The sequence below is a fragment of the Empidonax traillii genome, unplaced genomic scaffold, assembly GCF_003031625.1.
Source record: "Empidonax traillii isolate 1590-97213 ecotype Southwest subspecies unplaced genomic scaffold, ASM303162v1 scaffold648:size464035, whole genome shotgun sequence".
Classification (NCBI taxonomy): Eukaryota; Metazoa; Chordata; class Aves; order Passeriformes; family Tyrannidae; genus Empidonax; species Empidonax traillii.
Genome location: NW_020955841.1, coordinates 290,737 through 308,343, shown reverse-complemented (window position 1 = coordinate 308,343; position 17,607 = coordinate 290,737). Strand labels below are relative to the sequence as shown.

General features: G+C 34.7%; 1 protein-coding gene across 4 annotated transcripts in view; it reads left to right on the top strand.

The window, feature by feature from the left end:
* Positions 1-17,607, top strand: part of CNST (consortin, connexin sorting protein) — a 48,772-nt gene that overhangs the window by 9,574 nt on the left and 21,591 nt on the right. For 3 of the 4 annotated variants that reach the window (XM_027899158.1, XM_027899156.1, XM_027899155.1), the window contains 5 exons: positions 4,071-4,505; positions 11,104-11,309; positions 14,667-14,697; positions 16,677-16,763; positions 17,243-17,357. In XM_027899158.1, coding sequence (XP_027754959.1) covers positions 4,121-4,505; positions 11,104-11,309; positions 14,667-14,697; positions 16,677-16,763; positions 17,243-17,357 — 824 coding nt within the window. In that variant the 5' untranslated portion in view covers positions 4,071-4,120. Of the gene's footprint in view, positions 1-2,555; positions 2,735-4,070; positions 4,506-11,103; positions 11,310-14,666; positions 14,698-16,676; positions 16,764-17,242; positions 17,358-17,607 lie in introns of those variants that run through there. The other variant, XM_027899157.1, reaches the window with a different exon arrangement.

Genomic DNA, 17,607 nt, shown 5'->3' with positions numbered 1-17,607 from the left:
TATTAAGGCAGTCAAACGGGATAAAAAAACAATTTGACGTAAACTCTTTGAATGTTGGAAGATACGATGTTGTGATCTTGATCTGTTTTCTAAGATACTTCTGAGATCAGTAAATGAAATACTATGCTGTGTGCTCAGTAAACATTCGCAAAACCCACCAGCTTTATGGGAGAGAGGAGCTATATTAGTACAAAAGTTTAGGCATGGTGAGCAGTTTTACTTGTGGTTTGGTTTGTTTTTTTTTTTTCTGGTTTTAATGCTCTCTTCAAGTTTCATCTGTGCCAGGTCAGGAGTGATCCCAGTTCTTACCAATTTTTTTTTTTTTTTTTATTCAAAACACAATCCAAACGTCTGTATTTAAGATTATATTTCCATAGTAAGGATAGATGGGAAGAAGGCTTTGTACACACGCAGAAGCGAGTAACTGAGAAAGTTGTTGGAATTCCATTAAGTTGTATGAATTACGTGAAAGATAACACTGATGAGCATGGGCTTTTTAAAATAGAAATTGCCGTAAAATAGAAGTGAGGGTCATGATATTTATCTAATGTACATATTGTTTGTCCTAAAGCAAACAAACATAAAACTAATTTCTTCAATGCACACTTTGTCATTTAGCAGCTTGGCAAATATTTTCCATTTTATTTTTCATTTGTGCTATAATCACCATGATTACATGTGCCAATTATACGAATCTGTGAGGCAATTGGAACTGACACACCTTCATTCATCGGCACCTTTTAACAGAGGTCAACACAGTTCTAATCAGTGTTAGCTTTTGTTTCAATTTTGGACAACCAATGAAAGGAGGAAGGATGGGCTTAGGAAATAACAAACATTTTTTTATTAGCATGTTAGTTTGTGTGTATAATTCATTTCAATAGCAAATCAGTAAATGCAGGAACTGCATGATCTGTTTAATATAGTTCAAATCATGATAGATTTTAATTCCATTTTTGTTGGTAAGTAAGTGTTCTGTGTTTTTAGACAGAGCTAAAGTTTGTTCTCACAGGATTTAGCTTCACTTTGATACCTGCCTAGTGCCTTGGTGAACTTGAAAGGAATTGCAAATAGAAACATTGAAAACCAGGAAGGAAAAAAGTTTCATCTAGGGGGTGGAAAAATGCTTTTAAAAGATCAAGGGCAAGAATGTTCTAAATTCTTTAAACTAGCTCACTTTGGATTTTCATTCTCTAAGGAGTCCTAAGGATTGTAGAAAGGAATAGATTTTCATGACTACTTTTTTTGCAAAAATATTGAGTTTCAAGCAATAAAGCAAGAAATTTTGTGCTCTCCAGCCTCTCAGCTAGTGAGGGACTATCGCTTTAGCCAGATGTTCAAAGGAAATGAGTTAACATTTTCTATCAAAATGTTAGCTTCCTCTAGAGAAAATGTCACTTGTCAAAAGCATCTTTTCTCGTTTTGCACAATCTAATAGGAAACACCTTGTTCAAGTGCATTCATATTTCTGTTTCCCTGTGCTGGCTGTTGAATGGATAAACTGTTGTCTACGGATAGAAGAAAGACAGTGGTGGTAGGACATGCTGATTTTAAATTTTTGCATAAATTAAAAATTAAATTCCTTGTTGGTTTTGGGCAACTTACTTCAGCCTTTTGTTAAATGCATCATTTAATCAATGAGATGTCAAGGGCAGCAGTAATTATTATTTCATATGGTAGTAAGAGTAAGAAGTGAACCTTTCAAGTTTAACATTGTGTTTGGGATTTATTTTTAATGCTTTAGAACAGTTATCCTTAAATCAACATAACTAAAGTGTGGGTGTCTCTAAAAATATCTTGCAGTTCTGATTCTTTCTGATATGATTGAAGTTCTGTCCTCCTCTTAACCTTTCATTTTGTGTTTAACTATCTTTGAGAGAAAATGGCTTGGTTAAGGAGCATCCTTCTAAGAAACAGATGCATTCTCCGGATACGTATCTTCTCTAGAGTTCCCTTCTTTGTCTTTCTGGTGTTCAAGGAAAACCAATTATATGGCTGCCAAGGGAAAATTCCATTTGCATCTCTAATGTACAATTCATTATTCCTCTAGACTAGGATAGAATATTTCCTATGGAAGAGACCTACAGTGATTATCAGTCCAACTGCCTGAGCAATTCAAGGCTGACCAAAAGGTAAAGGCTGTTGTAAAGGGCATTGTCCAAGTGCCTCTTAAAGAGGCTTGGGGCATTGGCCACCTCTCTAAAAAGCCTGTTCAGTGTTTGACCACACTCTCAGTAAAGAAATGCTTTCTAATGTCCAGTCTAAACCTGCCCTAGTGCACCTTATATGTTATAGGATAGACAGTATTTTTTGCTAGGCTGGTATGTCTGGAAACAATTAGCAAGTTCTTCAGGTTGGAAGCAGAGATGGAGTTGTCCTGGGTGGTACTGACTTTTGCTTTTGTGTTGTCCAGCTGGTGATGGCTTTATGCCCCGTACATGCTTCCCTGGAACTCCCCACTGCCTGTTTATTCCAGACTGTACTTTGTATAATTGTCTGTGAGGATATTATTGGAGACAGTGTCAAAAGCCTCACCAAAGTCACGGTAAACAACATCCATTATTCTCCCCTCCTCTGCTGAGCAAGCCACCTTTCTGTAGAAGCCCATCAAGTTGGTTAAACACCACTTACCCATCATAAATCCATGCTACCTACTCTTGATGTCCTTTTTATCCTTCATATGTTTGAAAGTGGTTTCTGAGATAACTTGCTGTGTCACCTTCAAAGGACCGAGGTGAAGTAGAGCAGCCTGTAGCTCTATGAATCCTCCTTCTTGTCCTGCTTTAAGATAGGAGTGATGTTTTATTTTTTTCTTTCCTCACAGTCCTTTTAGCAACTACTAAGATGGTAGATACATAATTTGTGGGAAATCTTTTTAGTAATCTTTATCAGAAACATGTTTCTATGTGTAAAGGAAAACCTACTTATTCTTTAGGGCCTTTATTTCAATTTTTCTACAATTTAAATTCTTCTAGCAAGTAAAAGGAAACATTAGCAAGTGTGTATTTCATTTGGCTCAGTTGTGTATAGGAGGTCATCAGAGTTAAGAAAGACTGGTGAAGACAGGTATCCTGAAATGTTTTTTCATGTAAAGGAAGGCATAGGAAGCTGCTGGTAGGAGGCTTATCTGAGCTCTTCTATAGTACAAAAGTGCTTGCTGATTTTTGGCTTCACTATTTAAAACAAGTGAGATAAATCTAGTGAGATGTACATAATGGAGCTGTGTTTCATGTATGTAATTGCTAAGTTGAAGCAACGGTATTGCTGTGCTTCTAAAGGCTAAAATAGAAACTAATACAATAGAAGTCCTATACAAGAAACATGTAGCTCTTCTGCTACAAGTTAACCTTTTTTGTTCATGAATGTCTTTAATTGCAGCATTGATTAGAGTTGCATGTTCACAAAAAGGGAAAATTGACTCCTGCTGAGAGTAGGTGGGGGATTAGGTTTTTTATGAACAAACCATCTGCTTCTGTGTATACTGAAGACATATTGAATGTTTTCTTGAAAATAATGTGACAATCCGAGTTAATAAACAGGTTCTACTTGTGTCTAATTCTTGAAACAGAGTTAATCTGTCTGCAAGTTTGATCTGATAATCATCACTGACAAAAATAAATGTTGTTCTACTTTTATTCCTCCCTGGTTTATTTTTATTTCAGGCCACCTATGATCTTATGTGACAAGAATGCTTTTGTTTTAGCCATGGATTTAAAATGATGGGGGGCGGGGGGAGGGGGCAACAGGGTGGCTTCTGTTTATCTTTTTGTTTTTCTCATTACCTCAGCTGTAACACTGTGAGCATCGCTGTAAAGGTCAGCTGTGCTATTGAACAGGTAACTGGAACCAATTATAATTGGGTAAAAATATAACTTTATAGGGCTTTTTTTGTATGCAGTACGAAAATATTTATAGACTTTAAATAACTCAATACATTACTGTATGAAAGAAATTCCCCACACTTTTAAACTGTATCACTTGGCTAGTGTGATTCATTATTGGTTGGCATTGGCTGAGATTATTTATCTATTATACATATTATAAATGCTTCTTCTGGTTTTATATTTTAGGTTTAAAAATATCTGGCGAGAGATTAAGGGGTTCAACAAGTAACGCTCTAATGGATGACAGCGAATTTCCTCCAAATGATCTGCAAATAGACTCAAAGGACAGTCTTACTGCTAACTATAGGGTAGAAAGTTTGGCATCTCATTTGTTTCCTTCAGCTGATGAAAATGAAAATCAACTTGATAGTGATGGGAACGAAGTTCTGACCAGTAGCAGCATTGCTATGGGACGACAGGATAAAGGTGAACAGGATAACATCAATAATAATGAGAATATGGACAGTGGAGACTGTACCCCAAGCTGTAAGGAAAGTGAGACTGAGAGATCTGTAAATGTCCATATGGACCCTCAGCTGGAGGAAAAGCCTATTACAGAAAAACAGCCAGGTGGAAAAAGAAGTCCAAGAAGCAAAAGAAGCTCCAGTAAAAAGTCTAAAGGTACTTTATTTTAAAAGTTTTTGTTCTGTTTACTTAAAAAAATAACACTCTAGTTTAAATCTGTGAGCTAATAAGAAAATTATACGTTACCGATATATACCAGTTATACATACCAATTTTTGCTAGCATTTCACTACAGGTTTGGTGGGGTTTGGTTTGTTTTCCTTTTTTTTTCCAGAAGTGCTAATGGTACTTAACCAGCTTCAACTGTAGATGTTTTCACCTTCTGTATTTAAACAGTGGCTATGTAGAAAGTGTAACACATCAACAGGAGTAGAGGGATGTACACGGTTTCAGTAAGGAAATTGGGCTGACTTCCAAATCAAAATAGACAGAAATTCAGGTAATATGGTTTTATTCATTTGAACATTGTGATCAAGTGCAAGATTTTTGTGTCTTGATCCAGTGTCAAGGTTTGAAATTTTGGTGTTAGTACCAAATAGTTTGATCTTGCCCTCCTGTTGTCAAAATTTACTTACATTTTTCAAAGCTTAACGGGTAGTCCTAGGATGTGTGTTTTGGGTAATGAACTGTTAAAAAAATGTGTTCCTACCAGTTTTTGATGTTATTTTGTCTTTACAGGTTTTGGATATGAATTGGATAAGGAAAATGTGATGTTTATTCTATGTCCTTAGATGAGATCCTTCTTTCCTTTTTGAAGGAGTAGGATTTCTTGTAACACAAACTGTTGTTATATTAGGGTTTTGCCATCTATCCTAAAGCTTATGTGTCATAGTGCTGTAAATATATTGATTAAAATCAGTGTGTTTCATGCATAGGTTTCTTCGAAAGCTACTTGGAACAACTGATTCATGCCTGCTTTTTTCCCCCACCATGCATTTTAAAATAGATTAGAATTTTCCTTATAAATGGCAAGTCTTTTGTGACCTAATCTGAAAACTGATTATGATTTTAACAGATGATAAAATCGTTAAAGATGGGAAAAGAAGGAAGCCTTGTGTTCCATATCTTATATATATATATAGGCAAAATCTAGAAGAGAAAGGTAATATATTCTTGTGGAGATAAGAGCATTTTGAAATCTGTCATTATAGGGAGAATCATTTCTTAATACCTTTTTGTACCATTTAATACGCATTTATTTAATCTGTAGATTTAAGGTTTAATTATAACATAAAATATTTAAAATCAGATTGGCAGAAGTAATTGAGAATGATGGGAAGTATGATGGGAATAACAAAAAACAAGTTGATGAAAAGTTACAAGGTATCTGAAGCACAATGAGAGGAAGAAAAGGAAAAAAACTCACCTAAACTCTGAAAGTTCAACTTTGCCCTTATTCTCTCTCCATTAGTTTGTGTTCTGGTTGATAAATGCAATGAACTGATGCAGAAATACCACAAAATGAGCTGTCCACAGTAGAAGGAAGTTTTAAGACAAAAAACAGATTTCTGAAATAATAGAAAATTTCATGGAAAAATCCAGCAATGTAAAATACCACACCAGAGAACATCCTGCCTGCAAAATTATTTAGAGTTTTGTTGAATTGTTATGAATAAATCTTACTACTTTATTAATAAGGGACCTTGATTGTTGTAGAGGAAGATCAAAATATAAAATTACTTTGTGTCTTCCATTGTTTATGGGCTAATATACATTTACTTTTTTAGATACTCTCATATGATAGTTCCTCTGTTTTCACACAAAGCAGTGACTGTGTCATGATTTCTTGATGTTGCAAATGTCTTTATTTTAGTGACAATCTTCCACTTCATTTCCAATGCCAGCTATTTTAAATGATTCCTGAATATCCCTCTACGTAAACTAGATTTTATGTCTTTGTACCAACTCTGAGTTAAAAGAGAGAATAATCAAACTAGAGTGGAAGATCCCTGAGTGGGTGACAGCAGAACATCAGACAAGCAAGCTGGAATTTCAAACTAAGTTTTTGCATAGCATGTATTGTGGTGATATTTAAAAATAAAATAAAAAAAAGTTAACTATTAAGAAATCATGAAGGAGTTACTTTAACTTATAACTGAAGAAGAGATTTATGAATCTTTTTCTCTGCAAGCCCTCCTGTTAAGGTTGCTGTCAAATGTTGCCATTCTGGAAAAGATGACTTAAAAAGCATATTGTTCGTATTCCTCCTCTTGCTAGTGACTAAAGCAATCGATGTGGAATATGGAAAATTATGTTTTGCTCATTTCTGCTTACTTGGGACTTGCTCAGCAGAATATTGGTGATCATTAGGAAGCCAGTCTTTCAACATGTTTTTACTTTAGAAGAAGGAGGAAGCACTCACACTTGCAATGTGTTTGAAATCCTCTAAATATTTGTTTTAAAAACATAAACAGTTACAAGTTTGATTATTGTCTTTCTGTATATACTTGGAATGTGTTGTAGCTAGAATTATCCTAACTTCTACTATCACTAGGCTGGAATGCAAGATTAAGAATCACCATATCTGGTTGAAAATTCACTGGGTTCAGTATTTTCTCTGACAGTGGCCAATAGAGGATGTGAAGGTGAGAGTATAAGGACAAGGCAGAGATGCAATGATATGTTTGCATGTTCTGCTCGACATCTACAATCTACAATTATTCATTCAGGACTTTACCAAGTGGGAACTGATAGACTGTAATACCTCAGAGTGGATTTGTCACCTGACTTAGAGTTGTTTTTTTGCATCCATTTCAGTGTCCTAGAGTAAGTAGTTCAAATATTTCATTTATTTATAGTTTGAAGAAGCACCTCCTTTTAGCTCTCTTGATGCTGCAATAGACTTATTAAATTGACAAGTCTGTAGCTTCTAGATCTCATTTTTTTCTTACATTGTTTTGTATCTAATTATAGTTTTGAATATACTATGATTATCTATGTTTAAGGAGGACTGGTGATCAAAGAACTGATGTAAATTTAAATTGAAGAATTTAAACTTTGGTGATTACTCGTACTGTGATTCCTTGTAATGAACCATACTAAGTGCAGTAGAGATAGTGATTCATAAAGTGTCATCTGTTTCAATGTATTTTTGTAAATGTGGACTTGAAATTATCTCTGTTCTCTGAAAATAAGGTCATCTTTTTTGAAAACATTGGCCCTGGATTAACTAGTAACTTACTATTGTAAAATCAGTGTGTAATTCCTTAACATAGTATAGCATGGTAACTTGCATGGAATCTTTTTTCCCCAAGTTAAATTCTGCAACATACACTTTTTCTATAGATTATTCAACTCATTTCTGAAAGCAGCTTGAAGGTGGAGGAAGGAAGGAAGTGGTGTGATTGGGATGGATTTGGTGTTGAAGCAAATGAAATATATGAATATAAGTTTGTCAAATTATATGAAAATTCAAGCAATGTTATCTTATTTAGGGTTCTGTGCCACACTAAACAAGATTTGGGGTTTGCTCAGTTAAAGCTGTATCTTTAACACCAACACTTTTGTCTTAAAATCTCTTCTCTTAAAAATGAATGTTTTTAAAATACTTACTGATGTTTGGGGGTTTTTTGTTTGTTTGGGGTTTTTTAAATAGTTCTTGAATGAATCAGCCTGAACCAGCTTTCTGATGTTGAGTACCAAAGAATGTTTAAAAAAGAGATTGCCATATGTTTTGTCTACCAGAAACTTACTGGTGACTTGAGCTAATGCTTCTGAATGTGAAAATTAAAATTCAATTGAAAAACATAGGGCAATATCCATAATTGTATTTTGGTACCAAATGCCTCATACTTGCACCTCTGACTGATTCTCAGGCAGGTGGCAAGTGCATCTTAATTTCATAGACTTGCAGTACTGATAAATAGAAATCTTTGAGGCATATTGAAAAATGTGTTTGTCATTTTTATTCACAAAATTTGACCTTTTTGCAAACATGGGGCTGCTTCTGTGAACTGTTGGGAAACTTGTAGGAAAGTTTGCTTCTCTTCATGTTGTAGTAAACATTGGCACACTCAGCTGGGCCTAGATGATGTCAGTTGAAACATCTGTGAGCCTGGCAGAGCAAAAACTTGAACCCAGCTCTCTGTCCTGTGTCTAGTGAATGTTCTGACCACTAATACCTTCTGTGTCTTTTCAGATATATTTTCATAAAGGCTTTGCTTTCTATTCTACTATGAAGTAAATATCAATGCTTTATAAAGTGAGAAAGTTAATCCTTCCTTATTAAAAAAATCAGAAATATATGTAAGATACCAGTCTTCAGTAAAAAAAAAAATAAATTAATCTGCTTTGGACAGTTTGATTGATTTCACGAAAAAGTAGTATTGTTTTCAAGAATAGGGAGAAAAAATAAATAGGGATCTTAGCCCATCACACCTTTATGGTGAAATAGCATTATTAAGTGTTACAATAAAAACTCTTTGCTGTAGTGCTACTAAGGCACAAATGTTGTCTTGTATTAAAATCCAACAAGGTAGAATTAATTTGAATGACTATAAGGTGTTGTTTTCAGAATCAGGGAAGTAATCTAAGGGCAAAATTTGATTCCAAGTAGGAATAATGATGCAGTTTATAAACTATGTATTAGCAACAGTATCATGATAACATTATAATTAAGGTTTTTCATGATAGTTGCTATTGAGCGTGTTTCAGTCAATGTTCTTGTTTTGATATGACAGGTGATTATTAGCTGCTTAATAAAATGCAGTTTGAAGTGACGTTTCGGTTCTTAATTTGTTTTTCTAAGATGTTTTGAGTTTGCCGGAACATGTGGACCCTCTTTTCTGGTTTCATGATCATGTGCTATATTTTTAAAGACAGCCCTAATTCCATCTCCAGAAGTATTTCCTGGTTTGTATCTTGCATCTAGTTATGTCTCTTGTTGCTTCTGACCCACAGGAAGCTCAGATAAATACCGGAAAATCAGAGATGTGCATTAATATTGGAAAAGCAATGTTAAGTTACACCCATATTTTTTCTGGCAGTAAGCCCTATGAAAATAACCACCCACAGAGATTATAAGTACTCCTGACCTGGGTAGTTTATTTAGTAAAGAGTTTAAAATAACCAAAAGTAAAACTGGAGCCTTCAGTGGACAAGCTAATGCCTTTCTAATGCTGTAAATCTTACAGCTGAACCATCAGCATTGGGTCTCGCGGTAAACACAAGGGGGTCTGAAAGCCAGTACCCAAGCCGTAGACACAAAGTGTTCTGGTTACTTGAAACAGTGCCCCCACCTGTCCTTCTTTTAAATGATAACATGATTTTCAGAAAATGGCTGTAGCTGGGGAACAGTAACATACTCATCATGACTTCAGTTTATAAAAGCTTATTGTGCACACTTGTGGCCAACTTCTCCAAGTTGTTTTTACAAATTATGGGATTTTTTTAAAAACTTCAGTTCTATGTACATGTATCAAATTTAATATTGTTTTCTGGGAAAAAAAAGTGTTCATTCTTTGGTGGAATCAGCTGTAGTTTTCTGGTTGCTCATAAGACTGTGTTATAGGAAGCTTATAAGTGTTTTCTGATCTTGGTGAGATACTGATCCAGTCAGTATGTGGGTAGTTGATTTCTCCCACTACTATTGTCACTACTACTACTCTCCACTTCTTCACTAATCTCATTTAACATTTTCTCATAACTGTCATATTAGTGATCAGAAATACACTACAAATATTGCATTTCTAACAAAATATGGGATTTACACCCAGAACATTTCTCCTGTAATATTTTTATACTGTTTTGCTTTAAATCATCCTTCATATATCCTCCACTTGCATGTTTGACTTTTTTAAGAGTTCGATAAAATTGAAGATAAGCAACAGTGAACTGCCAGGGGACATACCACTGAGAACTGAGTTTTCTGTCTAGCAAGAAGTTCTGGAATATAAATTCAGTTTAAATGTCATTGTTACCAGCATAGATCAGCACGGTTGGCTCATTTCCTAGACTCTCAAACAAACTGTCCAACTGTCTAGAGGGATCTTCCTTTTCGCTCAGCTGGACAGTCCCCCTGGACATCTCTTCCCCCCAGTAGAATCCCCCACTATCATCATCTGTGTCTTTCTGTCCTTTAAGATCTTGTCAGTGTGTTATCATCAGAACAGGAACAGGTCAAATTTCCCTTCCTGCCTCAGGACACCTCCTTATACAAGGTCCTTGGCATGAGTAAAGAGACAAACTGAGAACCTCGTTCACACTGTCCTCACCCATCTGCTTTTTGCCTTTTTTGAGCAAAACTCTGTTGTAAACAACTCTACTTTCTGCTGTACTACTGTTGAGTCTCAATGTAGAAATTTGACTACTTGGATCCGAGCATTGATTTTTCAGCTAAAAGTGCAACACCAGTCACAACACAATATCTTTTTATGTCATCCTGGTCTCTTATTAATAACTGTGGAACACTTTAAGTGTTTTGGTTTGGTTTTTTTCCCCCTAAGTTAAAGCAGGGTCCCAGTTAGAAGTGTACAAAAATATCTGACGTATGTTGCTGTGTTCTTTCAGGTAAGTGAGCTGATGGTGAGACAGGCCTGTCACAATTAATTTTGATAGGGAGAGTATTTTGTTTACTTGCAGGGATGTTATTTAAGATACTAGGTTTTTATTCATGGCTTCATATTGAAATTTACTAAAAAAAAACAACTTCTTGTATTTTTTTGAATCCTAACCCAAGCACTTGTCCTTTTTAAAGGAATTTCTACAGCGGGAACTGCAACAATCAAGGAGGAAAATACTCTTATTACAGATACAGATTCTGTGCAGGTTGAAGAGGCTGTTGAAGCAAAGGAAGACTTTCACCCAAAAGAACAAAACCAAATGTTGCAGTCTCTTTTCTCTTTGCTCCGTGATGAGGTTGAGCAGATGGATTCAAAGATACTGCCCCTGTGTCTACATCAGGTACTTCCTGTGATTCTAGGTTGATGCACCAAATCTTGGTTTAATTTGAGATTTTATTTGTTAGGAAAAAAGGCAATAAATGCAATAAATACCATGGACTGGATATTTTGATGGTCAAGTCAAATATCTCCTCTAAGGTCTTCTAATATCTGTTAAGTTATAAATTGCCTTGTAAGTATATTCTGCAGTTAAAGGAAACTCTTAAGGATGGGTTTTCTAATTCCCCAAATGATGAAATTCTAGTTTGGCAGGAATTTAGGAAAATCACCGTTCAGTATAAATTAAATATGGTTTGTAAGATGCCGGTATAGGTACAAGAGAGCAAATATGTAAATAACATTTTAAACCTGGAGTTGTTTTTGCTGTTGCAGACTTCTTTCATGCATGAATGCTAAGATTCAAAGTGTTTACCTTTATATAAGCACACTTGCCAAACCTGCAAGACCAAAGGAAAAACAGTGCAGTTTGAAAAGCAATCTTTTTTTATTAACTGACCAGTGTGTAGGGTTTTTTTTCTGGTGGTTATGATGCAGAACAAATATGTGGATAGGACTTAATGCAGTATTAATTTATAGCTTAGTTGTGTCAGACTAAGAGTTGACTGGAAGAGTTTTCATTTGGCTGTGCTGTCTTATGGGGGCAATATGTGGATATTATATGTGCCTGATTTGACTTAGTTGGATTATCTTTATTTTGGAAAGCTGGATGATTTTGATATTTTAAATTTTTAAACTGCAATCACACTCCTGCATTCTTATTCTCTGATACAAATAAGCGATTATATTTGAGAAAGGTTTCTGTTCACTTGTTGCATATTATAGGTAATTTACATTTGACATAGAGTTTTAAATTATTTCTTTTTAATCTGTGCTTCACCAAAGGTATTTGATACTGTTCCTTAACTTACGTGAAACTTGGCTTTAGGGTTAACAGTTTGTACTTTTAGACACATTGAATTTGGTGGTTGTTCATGAGTCAGTACAAAGGCCATTTTTGGGAAACAACACGGGGCAAAAACTTCAAAACACTTTACAAACATCGAGAGGTGTCATCAAACATGATGTAGGTGAAATTTTGTTTGTTGCTTTTTAGATGAGTAAGCCCCACCCTAAGGGTAACAACATTTTGAAAGTCCTACAGGAACTGTGACAGAATCTGCATCTCCAGATTCAAACATGTACTCAAGCACCATCTTTTTTTTCTTGAAAAATACCAAGCATTTTGAATGGACTGTTTGAAAGAAAGCTAACAGAACTTATAAGGATCATAACATGCTTTTTAATTGTGGAGAGGGCAGAGGGGGAAAAGATTTTAGATTTAGCATTCATGTAAAGGGAGTCTATTAAGAATTTTTTTTCCTTTTCTAGTGAATTAACCTGTCATCTTCAGCCTTTTTTTTTTTTTTTTTTTTTTTTTAGATTACTAGCTAATACAGCCTGCCAGTAACATTTTTTTATGCCAAGTCTAGCAAATACTCTTGTATCACATTCTGGTTTTATTCTGTATGATAATATTTAATGCAAAATCAAGAGCTGTGTCAGATGTTCTGGAGTATTAAAAATCTACAGCATTAGTGGGAAGCCTGTATTGAGTATTTAAAGGTTGTGGAATATTAGGGACTGTTCTAAGGTTTAACTTTTAATTAAAATGGGATCTGATTTTATTTCCATGTCTTGAATGAGATTAATTTGATTTGCTTAGCATTTGTTACAGAATCTAATTTATTCATAAAACGTAGAAACAGAGGTTTGACAGCTCCAGAAATCCTTAGAAGACTACTGTGGAATGCAGACAAAATGTGCAAATAAAGAACCTTAGAAATCACTTACCAATTCTTGTTTGAAGGTAATGGGCTCAGAATGGTCTGGTGGCTAGTAATAAGGCTGAGAGGCAGGAAAATACAATTTGTAATCTCGACTCGTCTATCAAGTTGCTGTATTTTTTGAGCAATCATCTTTATACTTTTGCAAAAGTGCCTACTTGTTAAGCTTTTTGTATTACGATTAAAGTGATGTCCCAAAGATTTTGAGACTGCATTTTTGTGTGCTCCCACGGAAATCATTGGAGTATCATCTATGAGGTGCCTAAACCAGAATGTTCTGGTCTCAGGGTGCCTGCAATTCCTGGACACATTTTGCTAGCACGGCCCTTCCCTCATCATGCATGGCAAATAGGAAGACTGCCAGTATTCACTGTCCCTGAAGACTGTTTAGTTGTTTATAAAGGTCACTGATAGTGTAGAGTTCTGTAGAATAAAATATTTTTACTTTTGAGGTTATGTTTTTTGTATTTCATTGCATTCACTAACAAAGCTGTCAGTATTCCTCAGCTTCCTATGAAAGCCTGCACAGTTCTCTAGCAAGCACAAATAAGTTGTTGTGACAATTGTCAACAATTATTTGTGTAAAGGGAGGAATTGGAAGAAATAAGTTTCAGTTACTACGTTAGCTTTTCTATACAGTGTTACATCTTTTCCTTTCCAAGAATCAGCTCTAACTTTTCTATGATACTCCCCACCAACAGCTATGTCAAAGTGAAATTCTGATTAAAAATATGTTCATTTTCTGACTGCCTGTGGATTGCTTTCTCTGAGCTGGTTGCATGGCCTTAGCGACTTGAGGTAGAGGATCTTTTAAGGTTTTTTCCACACCACGGAGCAGCTTCAGGAAAGGAAGTGGCATAAGGCTGCTGCAGTGGTATTGCCTGGCTCCTGTGGATAGGCTAGGAGTAATACAGAAAAAAGTTCAGAACTTGAGTCCTTTTAGGTTTATCTCATGAATTTCAAATATTCATATTTTGCACAGAATTTGAAATATTTGTTGTAATCATCTATTGTGAAAAGGATATAAACAGTAAAGTCGTTACTGATGCAGTGATAGGCAATATTTTTAGTGTCTTTTATCCAAAGGCTGTTCTTTTCTTATCAGTCAGGAAACCTCCATTTTTCCATTTTAACACATTTCAGTGTTATGCTCAGGAGAGCACAGCAATGATCTTAAAACTCTTGAACTCTGTCAGTAAACACAGTACTTTTGTGCTAGGTCATTTTAAGGCTTTTTAATATGATAACTGAAAGTGTTTCTGAAATAATTTTACTCATAGCAACATAAAACTCACTAACATTGGAGCATACCTATTTATGTGAGAGGACTTAATATTTCTTTGTTGTTTGATACTCTTTTAAAACATTTTTTCCTAGAATAAGAATATATGTATTTTGTCTGAACATTCAAATTTTACCCAAACTAAATATAAACCTGCAAACCAGATGTTTAAACATGATAAAAAAGTTCACATTACATGCTTAGCACTCTCATGACAATTATAGATTCCTAATTTTTTTTTTTGCCTTTGCAGATAGCTGAGACCTATTTTCAAGAGGAGGAATGTATCCTTTTACTTGTAAAAATTGTTATACAATACTGAAATAATGTGGCATGATAACGCATAAAAGACAAACGCTTTACTGTTGACTCACATGTTTGGTCAAAAAGTTATTATAGTTAAACTGTTTATAATTACTTTGATATATTTCAGTAATTTTGGGAGAGAATAATCATATTAAACTTTAAAGTTAAATTACAGTTTTATAAAAAGCAGACTGGGATTTCCTCTTAGGTTTTAAGGGAAAATGACCAGGCTGTAAAAAGAAGCAGCAAGAGTGGTAAGCCCTTAAGGTATATGTGATTCATTAAGATTCATCATAAATTACAGAATTTGTGCATACAGATTATTTCTTTATTATGTAATTTGTTGCATACAAAATATAGCAAATAGGCAATTGTAATGGCTAAATAACAAGGCATAAGAAACTTAGTCAAATTATCTTAGCCTGTAGTACAAAACCAGATAACTAACTGTTTCAGTACTATAAGAGCAGTATTTAAATACAGTACCCATCACTGTCTTAGAAGGCTACTCTTTTGTCTCAGTCATCCTGATTCTAAAGCATCTATCAGAAAATCCAAAATGCACTGCTCAAGATAAAGGCATGGAAAAATTCTGTTGTAAATTATAGCAATGCAGGGGGAAATACAGTAAATTTACAGTTTAAAAAACCATGATAGAAAGACAGTTCCTCTTTCATCAAAGTTGCTTTAATTGAGGGGCACTCTATTTGAAGCTGATCAAAAGAAATATTTTTTAATGCAATCTACACCTGATGTGTGGAATTCAACACCACTATATAATACATATTTATGAAGGATATCTCCTCTGTACTTGCAGCCATCAGTTTCCTGAGGTTAATAAAGAACTTACTTGATCATGTTGCACTGTATTAATTATCCATGACGGACATTTTAATTCATCCAGCATGGCACTTCATATGAACAATAATTCAGGGTTTGTTGCTGTGATCCTCTTAAGGCTATCTCTCTGATCTGTAATTCTGTTTCTAATAACAGATTTCTTGAAGGCAGGGAATATTCTTTCCTTTAATACTGTTCATAAACCATGTTATGTATATGTTGCATGAGGCTAACAAGACTAACAAGTACTGGTTGTGTTTTTTGTAATAATTACTCCACTATTTTAATTAGCATGAATAATAGAAAGTGTTTTTTCTGTGTGACTCATTCACCATACCTCTATCCTAATTGTATTGTAGAATTTAATTTCAAATAGCTGGTAAAACAGCTTTAAAGAGCACAACTAACAACTTAGGCTTGGTGTAGCTAGAATTATCCTGAGTATTATAAAATATGTCACTCTCGGTATGCCTTTGTGAATATATTGATAACCTTAAGGGAGGGGAAAGAGTTCTTCATATAGAAGAAAAGTAAGCAGAATCTTCAGGAAGACAAAAGGTAAGCTCAGCAGTGCAACAGTGTTGTATACGATGGTTAAAAAGGGGACAGATATTTTTCAAAAGTTTAGACTGGAGAAATTTTTTTTAATACTGTCTCCAGCTGGTCAGTAGAGAGCAGCCATATTTTCAGCTACTCATGGTTATTGGCATATAATTGTATCTTGAGAGATACTTGCTGGTATTGGTGTAATTGTTTTGCTTTTCATTTCCCAGAGATTTCATTTTTTTGGTAAGAGTTATCAGCATAATAACACTTCATTTGTTTTTTTTCTAGAAAAATCATTTGTTGGTGTTAGCGCATGTGGGAAAAGGTAGCTGCTGAAAAGAATAGGATTTTTGGAACTTTTATCAACTTAGTTTACTTCTTACCTGCTGTTTTCGTGTCTGCTGTTTTTTTCTTTCTTGCACAGATATCTAGATGCTAGCCATTATTCATTTTGACTCACTTATTTCAAATTTCAAGTGCATGATGACTTCCCTTTCAAGTATGGTGCCAAATATAAATAAATCATAACACATCCACAGATGTGTGCATTTTTCTTTAACCTTCCATTCAGATGAGAAGGCAATGAAGTTCATTCAGCTTGAACGACTATATCATGAGCGGCTGCTTGCAAATCTTTCTTCCATACAGGAGCAGTGGGGTGAGTACCAGCTAAACTAATATGGTAGAAGAAAGAATTAATTTAGTTTGTACTTCTAAATAATAGAGTATACATATTGCCAGATTAAAAAAAGTTACATAGTAAAAGCAGCATTTCTATCAGAATTCCTCTGAGCTTATTACAAGAAATGTATTCCTGCTTTAGATTTGTTTGCACGTATTTTATGGTAAAGGTGCAAATAGTTTGTAATTCTTTAATTATTAATGTTTTATTAATTAAGACTTAGATCAGTTGTTTTCAGGTTATTTTTGGGTTAGGGTTGGTGAGTCTGATGTGATGAAAATGAAGTGTATTGTGAAAGAATTGGATGCCATTTTGCTTATTCTGAAACAAGATTGTAGAGCATACACAGAACAGTTGTCAATATTTCTCCAATAATTAGTTTCCACTATATGTTTTGTGTTAAGCAAATACTACTTTTATAATATTTTGAGTGCAATTACTTTGATTTCATTTAGAAAGAAAATGGAAAACTGCAGTTCCTAGTCCAGTTACAACAGTGACGAATTCAGCTAAGGAATTGAGCGGCCAAGAGCTGGAAAAGCTTACTAGAGTTTGCTCTTTGCATCTACAGTAAGTATTAGAACATGTTATTAATTTCCAAGTACTAATATATTAGCGCGGCTGTTGTCTCCTTGCTGGTATAGGTGTTTTGAAATAGTCATTGTCAAAATAAAAGTTGTGTCCCGCTGACTTCATTTTGGTTATAAAGAGATGGTTCTTTTGGGTATGTAACTAAAATATTTTTTTATAGTAACACACATGGGATTGTACCCGTCAGGAAGGCGAAGATCTGTTGTTTCATGGGTGAATGCCCTACCAC